Genomic DNA, 15,665 nt, shown 5'->3' with positions numbered 1-15,665 from the left:
ATAAATTACGACTATTTTACGACTAATCACTGTTGTCGTAAAACGTTAGTCGGTAGGAAATTCAGTCGTAATTTAGTCGGTAAATAGCGACTACGTTACGACTAATCCACGTAGTCGTAAAAGTAGTCGTAAGGTAGTCGTAAACGTTTACGACTGTTTTGTGACTAAGTTACGATTAATTAAAATGTGAACAGTCGTTGTGTACAGATAGTCGTAAAGTAGTCAGTAAACATTTACGACTATTTGCTGACAGTTTAACGATTAATGCGATGTGAAGGAGATTAGTTTGAGAATAGTTGTGATATAGTCGTCAAATGTAGCGACTACTTGGCTACTACGAGACGACTATTTGACGACTGTGTTGCGACTATGTTAATCTAGATTTAATGACTATTTGAAGACTATAGGGATTAAAAACCAGAATCTTTTTTTTTTGTTTTGCTTATAACTCAAATTTATAATCAAAGAAAGCCTTAAAATTTGCATTTTTAATTACCAAAAGTTAACCATAATTGTAATTAGTACACCACATAAGCCATTACAAAAAGAGAGAACCATATTTTTGTCACAACCAAAAGAGAGAACCTAACACTATGATTCTCTTAAGTGATAAGGAAGAACACATCATCCCAAATTGTCAAGTTCATTAGAGTAAGAAATAGAGAGAGATAAGTAGCCTAAGAATTAACCTAAGGAGGAGATGCACTTTATGTAGGAGGGTCGATGGGTGCATCACTTGATTCAGACTCATGGAACTCGAGAAAGGCCGGATCAAGTTTCTGCATGAACTTTTCCAAGCGATCTATCTTCTTCTGTTGCTCAGCCACAACTTTGGAATGTTCTGCTTCACGAGCAGCAAACTCAGCATCACGTTTTGTCGCATAAGCAACTTGTTCTTCAATGATCCTTTGAGCTTCCTTCATTTGCTCTTGCAATGCTACAAACGATGATGACTGTCCTTGTTGATGATAGCTGCTGCCATTGAGAAGACCCTGAAGATGATCCTTGAGGCTACCGAGCCCAAAAATATTACCTCGTGAATCCTTCTCGGTGGACTGAGAAAAAAAAAAGGTGAAACTGTAAATAGAGAATATGAAAGTTAAAGATTCTTTAAATATAGATTGTGAGAAATGTAACTTTACCTGAAGAAAGATGGCAGTATAATCTTCTGCTGTGAGCTCATGAACTTGTGAAGGATCTGACTCAATCTCAGATAGCTTAGCTTGTAAGTTTTTCTCATAAGTTGTAAAGATCTTCTCAGCCTTGCGATCCACATATGTACCATCTGGCTTTGTATGAGTTTCTTTGAAAACCTCACCGAGACTCACTGGTCTCCCAAGTTTTTCTTCCTGGAATGTTACAAAAACAAAGAAAAGGGTTAAGATATAAGTTTAAGTTGCAAAGGTGTAAGAAAAAAAAACAAAGTTACTCACCAAGCCTTGTTTGACTTGTTGATAAGATGTTGGCCCAGATAAGTGCATGTGAGGACCGAGACCATTACGGTCTGACATGCGAGCTTTGGAATAGATTCGACTCCTTTCTTGTGCTTCTTCAGTCTCCCACTGAGCAACCATTACTTTCCACAGGTCACCCTCGATCCATTTAGGTTGCACTCGACTAGTCCTAACGTCGCTAACCATGTTTTTCATCCGTCGTTGGCATATGTCATAGAAATACTGTTGCACTGTTCCTGTTATTAAAGGATCCCAAGTGTGTGTTTTCTATGAAAAAAGGAAAATAAAATTACATTAGTGAACAACAACTTAATCAAAACCTATCTATGAATGAAACTCAGAACATAAAACTATACCGCAAACTCAAGGAAGTATCTTTCTCGTCTATCCGGAGGCACACATGACCAATTGTAGAATGGACCATCAAATTTGTTTGTAAAAACTCTAGTAATCTTCCGAACCAGTGCTGATTTTGCATCACGAGTAAACCTCAAATAACAAAAGAATCAAGTCAGTTCTTTGACAGACATAACAAAAGAATCAAGTCACATAACAGTTAGTTAAAATCGTTTACTACACACTGAAACAGACATTAAACACATTCACTCGTTTACTACAATCTGAAGCCAACCAATAACAGACAACAAAAATCAACCAACTAACTAGAACACGGTTGTAAAATTATGAAAACGTAGACATACCAAGTCGTGTTAGGCTTCGGTTCCGGAGAGAGGACGGTGGTGAACGTATGACGGTCCGGCACCATAAGTATCGCGTTTAGAGCCCTCAACGTGTCCTCCTGGAGTTCCGGCAAGACTGGATCTGACTCTGCGAAGTTGTGACCTTGAGAAGAAGGATGACTTTGAGCGTGAGAGGCTGCATTTGGAGATCTCGCAGAATCTTCCAACGGATTCGATTGAACCGGTGGATTGTTCATCACTTCGGTTGATGACCGAGATGGATGCTCTACACCAACTCGATTCACGGAGCTTTGAAAAAGGATTTGCGGTGGTGGATAGTTTCTGACTTGCGGTGCCGCGGATGTCGATATCTGGGGAGAAACGCGGACTTGTTCTTGAGGCGTCGGAGGCGTCGGAGGCGTAGGATTTTCAGCCGCCGGAGTGAAGTTGTATTGACTCGGTAGAGGATTGAGTCTTCTCACCTTAGATGATGGATTAGAGCCACCGGGTCTGAGAGAAGCGTTGGGGGCAACATTTCTCTTGCGTCCAGGCTTCTTGACTAGAGGCATCTTCGTCGTTAGAGAGAAAACGGCGATTTACGGGGAAGAACGGCAAAGATTAGGGTTTCGATGTAGAGAGAAAACGGCGACGAACACAAAGAAGAAGAAATGTTAGAATGATTAGAGATTAGGTTAACGATTAGGGTTAGGTCGTGTGTGATGGGCCGTTAATGGACTTCGTGTTTAATTAACCCAATAAGCTTCAAATTAGTCGCCTATCAGTCTCTAAGTAGTTGGTATTTGTAAAGACTAATTTTTTTATAAGGCTGGGCTTGTTTAAGAAGTCTATAATCAGGTCCATTAACGGATTGAGGTAATTAAACCCAAGTATTTTGAACTTAGTCACTTAATAGTCGCTAATCAGTGGCTTAACTTAATCCTTTTAAATTCATATAATTTAATTTATATATTTTTAAACATAACATTTAATATATTTGGCTTAATTTATATATTTGGCTTAATTTATATATTTTTAAACATAACATTTAATATATTTGGCTTAATTTATATATTTGGCTTAGTTTATATATTTTTAAACATAACATTTAATATATATTACGTATTATTTAGAACACAATTCAAGATATATTACATATTATTTATTCCACAAATTTGACATAGACATAATTAGGAGGATTCTTCATCATCTGGTTCTTCATCATCCGAAGATGATAAATTACACAAGAATTCATCTTCAGGTTCCACATCCTCAACGCCGTAATCTAGATTTATTGGGTTTACTTCCTCTTCCAAATTTATTGGATTTATTGGGTTCCTTCTCGGGAAGTCCTGGATATTTTGCTGAAAGAAAATCCTCGAACATACTATGTATACAAGACAAACAAAAATATATGAGAGATCATAGCAAATTATATATAATTTGAGTGATCCCTACTTAATTATATATATACCTCTCAATTGGCTTGAAATAGTCACAATTTCTTAAAACATATGCGTGGGCGCATTGATAGTCTCGGCTTGAGAGCCATGTTTCATGCATTTCCCCACTTGGACGGCCAACGTGAGTAAATATAGAAGGCACTCCAGGCACATGATATACAGGGTTTTCACCTTCATCAAATCTTGTTAACCTGACCAAATGATTGAAAATTAAATATATATTCACACAATAAATTCAAATCTTGATCATTTACCTTGATTTTGTTTGTATGTTCTCGGCAAAATAGTGCTCTGAGAAGTATGCAATCTCGTCATTGATATATGATTCAACAATTGATCCTGCTGCATACCTTTTGTTCTTTGCTTTTCCTTTCAATTTTTTAAAAAATCTTTCAAAAGGATACATCCACCTATATTGGACAGGACCTCCTAATTCAGCTTCGTAAGGGAGATGTATAGGCAGGTGCTCCATCACATCAAAAAAGGATGGTGGAAAGATCTTTTCCAAGTTGCATAGGATGAGAACTATATTCTGTTTTAGAATTTGAAGGCGACTTGTATGCAAAGTCCTAGAACATAAGTCCCGAAAAAATGCTCCAACCCCTACAAGATATATTCAAACTTCAATATCACATTAAGAATTATATAAGTACTTAATAAACAAATAAAATTTTGATTTATTAATTAACGAGTACCTGATAAAGCAAGGTGGACATTCTTGTGAAGCAGTTCTGCAAAAATAAATGGAAGTAACCGTTCCATAAAAACATGGCAATCATGGCTCTTCATGCCTGAAAACTTTCCATTTTCCATATCAACACAACTAGCTAAGTCTGACGAATAACCATCTGGGAATTTAATTGAGTGTTTCACACATTCCAATAAGCTTGTTCTGGCTTCGTCTGTCAATGCATATGCCGGGAAAGGTGCTTTACCCCTACTATCAAGATGTAAGTGTGGCCGAGAACAGAACTTCACTAAATCCAATCTTGACATGATGGTATCTTTTGATTTACCCTTCACACGCATAAGAGTATACATGATGTTGTCCAAAAAATTCTTCTCTGTATGCATCACGTCAATATTATGTCGTAGATTGAGGTCCCTCCAGTATGGCAGCTGCCACAATATGCTTTCTTTGTGCCAGTTGTGTTGCTTCCCATATCCCGGCATCTTCTTTTCATGACCATTTCCACCGACGTCCTTCGTTTTTGGTGGATTCACACCACTCAATCGCTCAGAGTAAATTTGCTCACCGGTCAAAGACTCAGGTGGATACTCTCTCATAGCGTCTTTACCTTTTAAGAAGTCTTTTTTATTCCGCCTAAGAGGATGACCATGGGGAAGAAATCTCCGGTGACAATCAAACCAACATGTCTTCCTTCCATTAGGTAGATAAAAAGACTTTGTATCGTCCATGCAAACTGGACAAGACAACTTACCATGTGTTGTCCATCCAGATAACATGCCATATGCCGGGAAATCGCTGATCGTCCACATCAGCGCTGCTTTTAGATTAAAATTTTGACTCAAGGACACATCGTACGCATCAACTCCAGTAGACCACAACTCTTTTAACTCCTCAATAAGAGGTTGGAGAAATATATCAAGACTAGCTCGCGGATGATTTGGCCCAGAATTCAAGATTGTAAGAAACAAATACTCGGTATTCATGCACATACCAGGGGGTAGATTATATGGCGTCAAGATCACAGGCCATAGAAAATGATTTCGAGACATCCCAAATGGATTGAACCCATCGGTACATAATCCAAGATACACGTTACGGGGTTCTTCGGCAAAACGGGGATGTTGTTCTTGAAAATACCTCCACTCCGCTGCATCAGAAGGATGATTCATTTCTCCCTCCTTTGTTTGGTGCTCGGCATGCCATCTCATTGCTGCTGCAGTCTTGTGGCTTTGATACATTCTCTTCAATCTATCAGCAATAGGAAGATACCACATACGACTATATGGTACTTTGGTTCTACGTCGGCCCTCCCGAGGCTTCCATCTTTGTGCACCACAAAACAGACATTTATCTTCCTTTTCGTCATCTTTCCAATATATCATACAATTGTTAATACAAACATCAATTGTATGATATGGGAGGCCTAAATTGCGCATCAATTTTTCGGTCTCATAATGTGAACCAGTAGCTTGGTTTCCTTCTGGTAAATAATCAGTCAATATTTCACAAACCGAATCCACTAACTTTTCACTCATATTATAATCTGCCTTATTTTGCATGACTCTAGCAGCTAGGGATAATTGTGAGTGACCTTCATGGCAACCATCATATAATGGATTTTTTGCACCTTCTAACAAGTCGTAGAATTTCTTGGAATGGTTAAGTACCGGTTCCTCGACATTCTGATAACTACCATCTTGATGATAATTATCTTGATGATAATTATCTTCTAAACTTATGTTATAACGAAATGCATCATTCACCATATCCACATATCTATCTCCTACCACATTACCCACTTCTTCATTCCCACTTACAAACGTCGGATCTACATAACTCGTTCCTATGCCCATATTAATTTCTTCCCCATGTTTATACCAAACATAATAATCTGGCATAAACCCATAGCAAAAAATATGATTCCAAATTGTACCCCCTGGAAGACGCCTACCGTTTTTGCACTTATCACAAGGGCAGTGAAACTTACCACCATTATTTTGTGCTAAACGCTGACTATTTGCAAAAGCCATGAACTCCTCTACCCCGGTGCTGAACTCTTCCGTGAAATTTCCCGTCACTTCATCAAGCCTCTTATACATCCACTCCCGAAAATGACTATAATTAGAACTTCCCGCCATTATTAAAGATCTCTCACTCTTGTTTTTTTTTTCTCTTTTGATTTTTTTTCTCACTCTTGTTTTTTTTTTCTCACTCTATTTTTTTTCTCACTCTCAAAATTTTTTTTGTTACTCTCGATTTCTTTCTTGCTAATGCTCTTGCTTGTGGTGTGAATGAAATAAGAAAGGAAGGTGTGGTATATATAGAGAAATTTGGCGACTGAAAAACGACTGTAAAACGACTCTGATGTGACTCAAACTAACAGTCGCAACAAAACAAAGCTTACCAACCCCACAAACGAAAAAAACGTGTTTCTTTTTGGCCGACATGTTTGCGACTCACCTCAATAGTCGCTTAGTAGTCGCCAAATATCCGACTAACTAATTTAGTCGTATTTTAGTAGCCAAATTAACGACTCGCCGCAGTAGTCACCATGTAGTCGCCAATTTAGCTACTGTTTGCTGACAAAATTACTTTCTTGTCTTTCAGTCGTAAAATAGTCGCTAATTAACGACTACTGAACCAACTATTCATTTCAGTCGGTAAAAAACGACTAATTTACGACTAAGTTTTAGCAGTTGTAAAGTAGTAGTTAAACAGTCGGTATATAGTCACTAAATTTGGCGACTACGAGTTTAGTCGCCAATCGTAGTCGTAAATTGCCTGTTTTCTTGTAGTGGGTATATTACCTTGTGTGCGCCTTTGTTTAACTTCCAGTTTATTTCAGTTTACATTTTCGAATGTCAATTCTATATAACTCAAAAACCTAAAACCAAAGACATGTCGGTGGGTCGGGTGGTGAAACCGTGAAAGGCCGTAGATATTTTAACGTTCATTTAAGGTTAAAAGTACAGTAGACCAAAAAACTTTATAAACTTTGTGCTAACATTCGCAATAATGGTTTTCAGTCCTACATTGTCAGACTATAATTGAAGTTATTACTAAGGTGGCGCTAATGTGATGGATATACGATGTATGGTTGCGTCACTAATGTCAATTCAAATATGTATAATAAGTTGACGTTTGACCAAAAAAAAAACATGTTATTGTTGACAAAAAAAATTTAGCAACTTAATAAAATATATAATTTTATATATAAAAATATGTTTAGTACTCCTCTATAATATTAATCGAAATAATAAAAATTATTAAACATATCACGTGTATTTACAAGTTACTCTTATTTAATTACTGATTTTTCTTTCTTCTGTCTGGAATATAAATGTCAATAGTTTAAAGAAAATTCAAAGTCCACGGTTTTTGCTTTATCAATGTCGCTTAATTTGCATGACATTAAATATTTCACTTGCTCAATATCTTTTAATTTGTTCAACTAATATTCACTTACTCATTAATTTCTGTAATACTTTGGGGTATTCACCAATATGTACATACTGAATGTAGTTATCCAATCGGTTCATTTTCTGTTACCACCCAATGAGAAATCCGCAATTTGTTACCTAGAGACAAAGTAATAGAATACGTTGCTTTCTCATTATTAACATGTAGTAGTCTTAAATTTATGTATATTTCTGCATATTTCCTATATAGACACAATTCTGTTAGACTATGTCTTTTCATGATTGTACTACATGTGCTCTTTAACAAAATAATATATATATATATATATATATATATTTTTATATATTTTTTTTCATATTATGTTTGTTGTTTATACAGAAACCATAATTTTTACAGAACAACAAACAATATTTTGTTATTACAAGTTAAGATGGTCATTAAGGTTTGGTGCTAAGTAAAGAGTTTAATATGCAAAAATAAAAATAAATGAGCCCACAAGGCCTAAAAAAAGAAAATAGTCTACTATAAATAGTCTACTACAAGGCTTAAGTGGGGGGCGACAGTTATGGCGATTCGATCTAGGGTTTGATATGCTTTGGTTCAGTGCTGTTGAGAGGCGGAAGATTGGTCTTTCGTGTGCTCTGGTTACGTTTGGATCTCGGAGATGGATCGGAAATCTGTCTTCGATTTGGTCTGGGTTCACTCGGGACTTACGGGATCTCTTTCTCTATGGTGGGGATCGAGTTGGATCGAATCTTATCGGGCTGATTGAGGATTCGATACGGTACGGGTGGATTGAGGATTTGTATCGGGTTGGTTTTATTGAGGTTGATTCGATTCGGGTTGATTGCGAGTGCGATAGGATTTGCTTCCGGATTGCATGGCGATTGATTTTGCTTGTTATACATTGTCGAGATTTTCATATCATGTTGATTGAGGCTCCACCTGAATATACTATCGGGAGGATTCATTGGTATGTTAATTATGGTATGAGATCAATTCTCTTTCCTTGGTTTGTCAGATGGGTATCTCGTTACGATCTTGTATTGGTGATTCTGGAATGTTTTGTGATGTTCTCTGAGATATCAATTTCGGACAGATTTTGTCTATCCCTTGACAATGGGTGTTTTGTTCAAGTGGTATTTATCCGCGAGCTCAGTTTGATAGGGTGGTTTTATAACTGCTGGATCATTCTTTCTTCAGTGGGCGATTTGTCTGATTTTCTGAGAGAATTGTGTCTTGCGGTGTCGTGTTTTTCAGACCTCAAGGAGTTTTGGTTGTGTCGTTGGTGGTCTATCATGTCTCAGTTAGCACTCAACAAAGGCAAAGCTCCGTTGGTCCGTACGGAGACAGTGAGGATCGCTAATTCGGTTTTGGCTCAGAGAATACAACAATTCTCACTGACTCTTATTGGGCGTTTGATGAATCCAAGTGTTCAGCAAATGGAGTCTTTGGTGGCTAATCTACCGAAGATTTGGAAGCTGGAGGACAAGGTGGTAGGAGCAGACTTGGGTCAGGGCTTATTTCAGTTTAATTTTGAGGCTGAAGAGGAACTGCAGGCGGTGCTGATGAACGGTCCATACCATTTTGATGGGTGGATGCTCGCGTTGGTGAAATGGGAGCCTATCATATCATCTACTTATCCCTCCGCAATCAACTTTTGGGTTAAGGTAACGGGTATTCCCATGCATCTTTGGGAAGAAGCGACTTTGAGAGCAATAGGTAAGAAGGTGGGTATTCTCAGGGAGATTGATGAGGAGACTGGAAGTTTCTGTGTGACTGTTAATGGCTTTAATCCTCTCCTTTTCAAGATGGTTGTTCCCTTTGAGTTTGGAGATGAGGTTATTGTCTCCCTTGAGTATGAGAAGCTGACAGGTTTTTGTGAGCATTGTTCTCGTCTAACTCATGATGTGCGTGAGTGCCCAGAATTGAAGAAGGGAGCGGGGGAGCAGGTCGCGGAACAGCAAGTGGATAAACGGTTTGTTCTGAAACATCATCTTCAGGGTAAGCAAGGGGGATTCAAAAGTGAAGGTGGTTGGGAGAAACCAAGGAAGCATGTTAAGAGGGCTTTGGATTTCCAGGGTCACGAGGGTATGCACGGAGATGGGGGTGCTTATGGTTCCCGATATCAAGAAAGGTTCCAAGGTTCAACGTGGGGACAGAAAAAACAGTTTACAGCTGTGGAGTCTAGTGGCTCTGGTGGACAGAGAGGTTCGCAGATGCTAAGTGGTGAGTTAGAGGGACAGGTTCCTTCCTTCAATCTGAATCGAAAGGGTATGGGACCTGTGTGGCCAAAACCGTTGTATAAGGTCAAACAGGGGAGCGCGGTGAAACAGAATGCTGTTGCAAAGAGATCCCAAGAGGAAGAGGATGCGGTTGGGAGAGGTTCCACTTCTCAGGCTGTTACGGTTGCTCCGGAAGAGACTCTCACCGGATTGGTCAAGGAGGGAGAGGAGACTGGCTTTATGGAGGAGAATGATGACTTGTTGGAGGAGGGAGAATATCCCGAAGGTGATGATGCGGTTATACCTGATACTGAGTTGGGTAAGGAGGACGACACTCTCACCGAGCAGGGTACGGATTCACAGTCGGATATGACTGGTGATTCACAAGGTAAACCTCCTGTTTTAGTCTTGCCGGATTCGGTTTTGGGTCTTGTTAATAACGCTTTGGCTGATGTTAAGCTAGTGGATCCGGTAATACATAGGGTGAGACTTAATAGGCCTAATGTTAGAAAGGGTGTTAGTGGTTCAGGAATAGTTGCTAAAAATGTTGTTAGGACTTTGGCTTCTCCGGGGAAACGGTTATTGGCTAAGGCGTTATCTAAACCTGCAGGTGCAGGAAAAAAACAGAAGAGTCAGGGGAGGCAAGATATTCCCTTGAGAGGTAAACCAGCGGATGGTAGTCGTCAAGTCAAGAAAGGGACGGTGGCTCTCCCGAAACCACCGGCGCACACGTGAAGATCCTGAGTTGGAACTGTCAGGGCATTGGGGTTGATCTGACAGAGAAGTATTTGGGTGATTTATGGAAGCAACATCGACCAGACATTTTATTTTTATCAGAAACTAAGAAATGTTTTTCTTATTTGCAAAAGTTTCAGAATAAGTTTGGTTTTAATAATTTGTATACTGTTGAACCCTGCGGGACAAGTGGTGGTTTAGCATTATTTTACAAAGATGAAATAAAACTCTCAGTTCTTTATGATTGTGATCGCATTATAGATGTACAAGCTTTCTTTGGCCAACAATTAGTTTATATGTCTTTTATTTATGGGGATCCGGTCCCCCAAAATCGAGTAAAAGTATGGGATAAATTATCGGATATCGGGTCTTTCCGTGTTGATCCGTGGTTTATGATTGGTGATTTCAATGAATTGAGTGGTAATCATGAGAAAAGGGGAGGTGCTTTGCGTCCAGCCTCTTCTTTTGTGCCTTTTAATTCCATGATCCGACATTGTGGGATGTTAGAGTTTCCTTGTTATGGTGAGCATTTATCATGGAGGGGTAATCGGTGCAATAACCAGGTTGTTCGGTGCCGGTTAGATCGTGCTTTGGGTAATGAGGACTGGCAAGGTTTTTTCCCGAATTCCAAGGTAGACTATTTGGATATGATTGGTTTTGATCATTTTCCAATTTTGGCAACTTGTCTGAAGACACATATAAAACGGAATCGGCAATTCCGTTTTGACAAATGCTGGTTGGGGAAGGATGGATTATCCGGGGCAGTTGAGTCAGGTTGGAATCGTACTATAAATTTCCGGCCTACGGGCTTTGTGGATAAAATAAAGAATTGCAGGAATTCGATTTCTTGGTGGAGAAAGAATAATATTTTTTCTGGCCCAAGACTCATTTCGTCCTTAAAGGCGGCGTTACAGGAGGCGAAAATGGATGATTCAATTTCTCAGGAGGAAATTCGAGGTATAGAGAGGAAATTAAAAGAAGCATATCGGGATGAGGAGTTATATTGGCAACAAAAGAGTAGGAAGTTCTGGTTAAGGGTTGGGGATAAGAATACAAAATTTTTCCAAGCTTCTACTAAACAGCGTCGGGTAAGAAATAGGATCATTGGTCTTTTTGATACAGATAATGTATGGAATGAATCGGCTTCAGGTATGGAGAATATTGCTACAAAATATTTTGAGGACCTTTTTAGGAATTCAGATGCTCAAGGTGTGTCAGAGATGTTACAGGAGGTTACCCCTTTAATATCGGATACTATGAATAGAGATCTAATTCGGGATATTTCTGAAGCCGAAGTTCGGAAAGCTCTGTTTGCTATGCACCCGGAGAAGACACCAGGACCTGATGGTATGACGGCCTTGTTTTTTCAACGATTCTGGTCTTCCTTAAAAGGGGATTTAGTGGCTCTAGTCAGAGAGTTTTTCCGTTCAGGACGTTTTGACCCGTGTTTAAATGAGACGAATATTTGTCTTATTCCTAAAGTTGATCGTCCGCAGCGGATGGCGGAGTTTAGGCCGATAAGTCTTTGTAATGTGAGCTATAAAATTATTTCTAAGATCCTGTGTTTTCGGCTTAAGCGGTTTCTCCCATCTTTGGTTTCCGAAACTCAGTCGGCTTTTGTTTCGGGTCGTTTAATAACGGATAATATATTGGTTGCGCAGGAGATGTTTCATGGGTTAAATACTAATAATAGGTGCAAGTCGGAATTTCTGGCTTTCAAAACGGATATGAGTAAGGCTTATGACCGTGTAGAATGGGCTTTTTTAGAGGCAGTCATGGTTAAGTTAGGGTTTGATCGGAATTGGATCTCTTGGATCATGTGGTGTGTATCTTCGGTGTCGTATCAAGTTCTTCTTAATGGTCAACCCCGGGGTTTTATTAAACCACAGCGGGGTCTTCGTCAGGGGGACCCGTTGTCACCGTACTTGTTTATACTCTGTACAGAGGTTCTGATAGCGAATATCAAAAAGGCAGAACGGGAGAAAAAGGTAACGGGTATCACAATCGCCCGGGATAGTCCTACCATTTCGCATTTGTTGTTTGCTGATGACAGTCTTTTCTTCTGTAAAGCAGAGGCGACAGAATGTCAGACGGTCATGGAAATTATCAGGAATTACGGCAAAGCCTCAGGACAAGAGGTTAATTTAGAGAAATCATCTATAATGTTTGGCAAGAAGGTTCCTACTGAGATAAGGGATCAGTTGAAGTCAGTTATTGGTATTACCAAAGAGGGAGGTATGGGATCTTATTTGGGCATTCCTGAAAGCCTCCAGGGTTCAAAAAATAAGGTTTTTGGATATGTCAAGGATCGATTGGATGATCGTGTCAATGGTTGGAATGCAAAGCTTTTATCAAAAGGTGGTAAGGAGATTATGATTAAATCGGTGGCTTTGGCACTTCCCACGCATGTGATGTCCTGCTACAAATTGCCGCAAGAGTTGACATCTAAATTAACGAGTGCTATTTCCACTTTTTGGTGGAAATCCAACGATAAGGCTCATGGTTTACATTGGGTGGCTTGGGATAAACTATGTAAGGATAAGTGTGATGGGGGTCTAGGTTTCAGAGCCTTGGAACAATTTAATGATGCTATGTTAGCAAAACAGTATTGGCGTTTAATTCAACACCCGACGTCATTAATGGCGAGGGTTTTGAAAGGCCGATATTTTAGCAATAAACACCCGCTTATGGCCAAAAAACCTTCTAATCCCTCCTTTGCCTGGAGGAGTATTTTTTCAACGAAAGATTTAGTGGAATATGGAGCGCGATGGGCGGTAGGTTCGGGTAGTTCTATTTCGGTTTGGAGAGATCCATGGATTCCGGATATTAGACCACGTCCTGCCAATGGTCGGGGACGACTCTGGTTACCGAGCTTGATGGTGAACCACTTAATTAATCCTGTCACGAAGGATTGGCACTTGCCTACTCTAGAAGAGTTTCTGGATCCGGGGGATATACCGATTATTCGGCGTATGTCGGTCAGTAAGGTCCAGCAACGGGATCGGTTAGTATGGCATTTTACCAAGTCAGGGAAGTATACGGTTAAATCAGGTTATAGATTAGCCAGAGAACTGATGACGGAAGTCGAATACGGACCAACATGTATGGCCCTCAGGGCCCAGGTGTGGAAGCTGGATGTTCCCCCAAAGGTCCAACATTTTTTCTGGCAGATTGCGTCGGGCACCCTCCCAGTGCTCGAACGACTTGCGTATAGGGGTATCCGGTGTGATACACTCTGCAAACGGTGTGGGGCTGCACCAGAAACTATCAATCATGCTCTCTTTGAGTGCCCTCGCTCGCTCGATGTTTGGGAGTTGTCCCTAGTTTCGTTAGTCCCCGATGGCTTTCCATTTGCTTCAATTTATGCAAATTTAGACTTTATTTTTTGGCGGGCAGCCTCTCAGTCGGGGGATTCGGATGTAGCTAATCGTCTTCCTTGGATACTTTGGACATTATGGAAAGATAGGAATAAAAAAGTTTTTCAGGGGTTACAGGCCGAGCCGACGGAAATTCTACACCAGGCGAATAATGATAAATTACTATGGGAAGAAGCAAAATCCTATTCGGATAGGTATTTGCATACTACGCCTCTGGTGGAGGATAGGGGAGCGTTTCCTCGATGTCAGATTGATGGTTCTTGGAAAGGGTCAGATGCTATGCAGGGTCTAGGATGGTGGTGTTGTAGTGATGATGATGCGACTCTCCTTTTGGGAGCACGGAGTCAGAGATGCGGTCCTACATCCTTACATGCAGAGCTACAAGCCTTGATTTGGGCTATGGAGNACCACTTAATTAATCTTGTCACGAAGGATTGGCACTTGCCTACTCTAGAAGAGTTTCTGGATCCGGGGGATATACCGATTATTCGGCGTATGTCGGTCAGTAAGGTCCAGCAACGGGATCGGTTAGTATGGCATTTTACCAAGTCAGGGAAGTATACGGTTAAATCAGGTTATAGATTAGCCAGAGAACTGATGACGGAAGTCGAATACGGACCAACATGTATGGCCCTCAGGGCCCAGGTGTGGAAGCTGGATGTTCCCCCAAAGGTCCAACATTTTTTCTGGCAGATTGCGTCGGGCACCCTCCCAGTGCTCGAACGACTTGCGTATAGGGGTATCCGGTGTGATACACTCTGCAAACGGTGTGGGGCTGCACCAGAAACTATCAATCATGCTCTCTTTGAGTGCCCTCGCTCGCTCGATGTTTGGGAGTTGTCCCTAGTTTCGTTAGTCCCCGATGGCTTTCCATTTGCTTCAATTTATGCAAATTTAGACTTTATTTTTTGGCGGGCAGCCTCTCAGTCGGGGGATTCGGATGTAGCTAATCGTCTTCCTTGGATACTTTGGACATTATGGAAAGATAGGAATAAAAAAGTTTTTCAGGGGTTACAGGCCGAGCCGACGGAAATTCTACACCAGGCGAATAATGATAAATTACTATGGGAAGAAGCAAAATCCTATTCGGATAGGTATTTGCATACTACGCCTCTGGTGGAGGATAGGGGAGCGTTTCCTCGATGTCAGATTGATGGTTCTTGGAAAGGGTCAGATGCTATGCAGGGTCTAGGATGGTGGTGTTGTAGTGATGATGATGCGACTCTCCTTTTGGGAGCACGGAGTCAGAGATGCGGTCCTACATCCTTACATGCAGAGCTACAAGCCTTGATTTGGGCTATGGAGTCACTCTTGGCGGCTGGAGTTGGATGTCAAAGCTTTGAGACAGACTGTGCAGAATTGGTGGCGATGGTGCAGACGCCTGACGATTGGCCATCTTTTTCGAACCTGTTAGAGGAGTTTCTTGTGCTCAGACCATGCTTTTCCTCGTTCTCCCTGATCAGGATCTCTAGAGAGCTCAATGTAAGGGCAGATTGTCTAGCCCGTTCTTCAAGATTGCTTTCCTCTGAAATTTCCTTTGTAAACTCTTTTCCTCCGGTTTGGGCAACCAATCTTGGAGTTATTTTTTAATTTGATTAATGTTTGGTTGAAAAAAAAAAAAAA

At 40.3% G+C, this 15,665-nt stretch overlaps 3 protein-coding genes across 3 annotated transcripts; 1 reads left to right on the top strand and 2 right to left on the bottom strand.

Moving 5' to 3' along the window:
* LOC104769334 lies at positions 471-3,091 on the bottom strand. Its single transcript, XM_019242288.1, has 5 exons — positions 2,156-3,091; positions 1,811-1,943; positions 1,434-1,721; positions 1,143-1,349; positions 471-1,055 (listed from the first exon to the last, which is right to left on the bottom strand). Exons 1-5 carry the CDS (start codon positions 2,701-2,703, stop codon positions 708-710), a joined length of 1,524 nt encoding a protein of 507 aa, XP_019097833.1. The 5' UTR covers positions 2,704-3,091; the 3' UTR covers positions 471-707.
* On the bottom strand, positions 3,404-6,423 carry LOC109125055. Its single transcript, XM_019241768.1, has 6 exons — positions 6,219-6,423; positions 5,921-6,128; positions 4,290-5,533; positions 3,849-4,197; positions 3,606-3,785; positions 3,404-3,518 (listed from the first exon to the last, which is right to left on the bottom strand). Exons 1-6 carry the CDS (start codon positions 6,421-6,423, stop codon positions 3,404-3,406), a joined length of 2,301 nt encoding a protein of 766 aa, XP_019097313.1.
* LOC104769333 lies at positions 8,268-10,906 on the top strand. Its single transcript, XM_010493528.2, has 2 exons — positions 8,268-10,318; positions 10,541-10,906. Exons 1-2 carry the CDS (start codon positions 8,296-8,298, stop codon positions 10,663-10,665), a joined length of 2,148 nt encoding a protein of 715 aa, XP_010491830.1. The 5' UTR covers positions 8,268-8,295; the 3' UTR covers positions 10,666-10,906.

This window comes from Camelina sativa, chromosome 20 (genome assembly GCF_000633955.1).
Source record: "Camelina sativa cultivar DH55 chromosome 20, Cs, whole genome shotgun sequence".
Lineage (NCBI taxonomy): Eukaryota > Viridiplantae > Streptophyta > Magnoliopsida > Brassicales > Brassicaceae > Camelina > Camelina sativa.
The sequence above is the reverse complement of the archived record's forward strand: the minus strand, read 5'-3'. Positions and strand labels throughout refer to the sequence as shown.

Bases quoted from the DNA above. Each gene is read 5' to 3' on its own strand.
- LOC104769334 (XM_019242288.1), bottom strand. From the start codon at position 2,703: ATGCCTCTAGTCAAGAAGCCTGGACGCAAGAGAAATGTTGCCCCCAAC. The intron at 1,944-2,155 runs GTATGTCTACGT...TTGTTATTTGAG, and splicing joins CCGAAGCCTAACACGACTTG to GTTTACTCGTGATGCAAAAT. The intron at 1,056-1,142 runs GTAAAGTTACAT...TTTTTTTCTCAG, and splicing joins ATACTGCCATCTTTCTTCAG to TCCACCGAGAAGGATTCACG.
- LOC109125055 (XM_019241768.1), bottom strand. From the start codon at position 6,423: ATGGCGGGAAGTTCTAATTATAGTCATTTTCGGGAGTGGATGTATAAG. The intron at 6,129-6,218 runs GTACAATTTGGA...ATATGGGCATAG, and splicing joins CGGTAGGCGTCTTCCAGGGG to GAACGAGTTATGTAGATCCG. The intron at 3,519-3,605 runs GTATATATATAA...TTGTATACATAG, and splicing joins TATTTCAAGCCAATTGAGAG to TATGTTCGAGGATTTTCTTT.
- LOC104769333 (XM_010493528.2), top strand. From the start codon at position 8,296: ATGCTTTGGTTCAGTGCTGTTGAGAGGCGGAAGATTGGTCTTTCGTGT. The intron at 10,319-10,540 runs GTAAACCTCCTG...CTAAACCTGCAG, and splicing joins TATGACTGGTGATTCACAAG to GTGCAGGAAAAAAACAGAAG.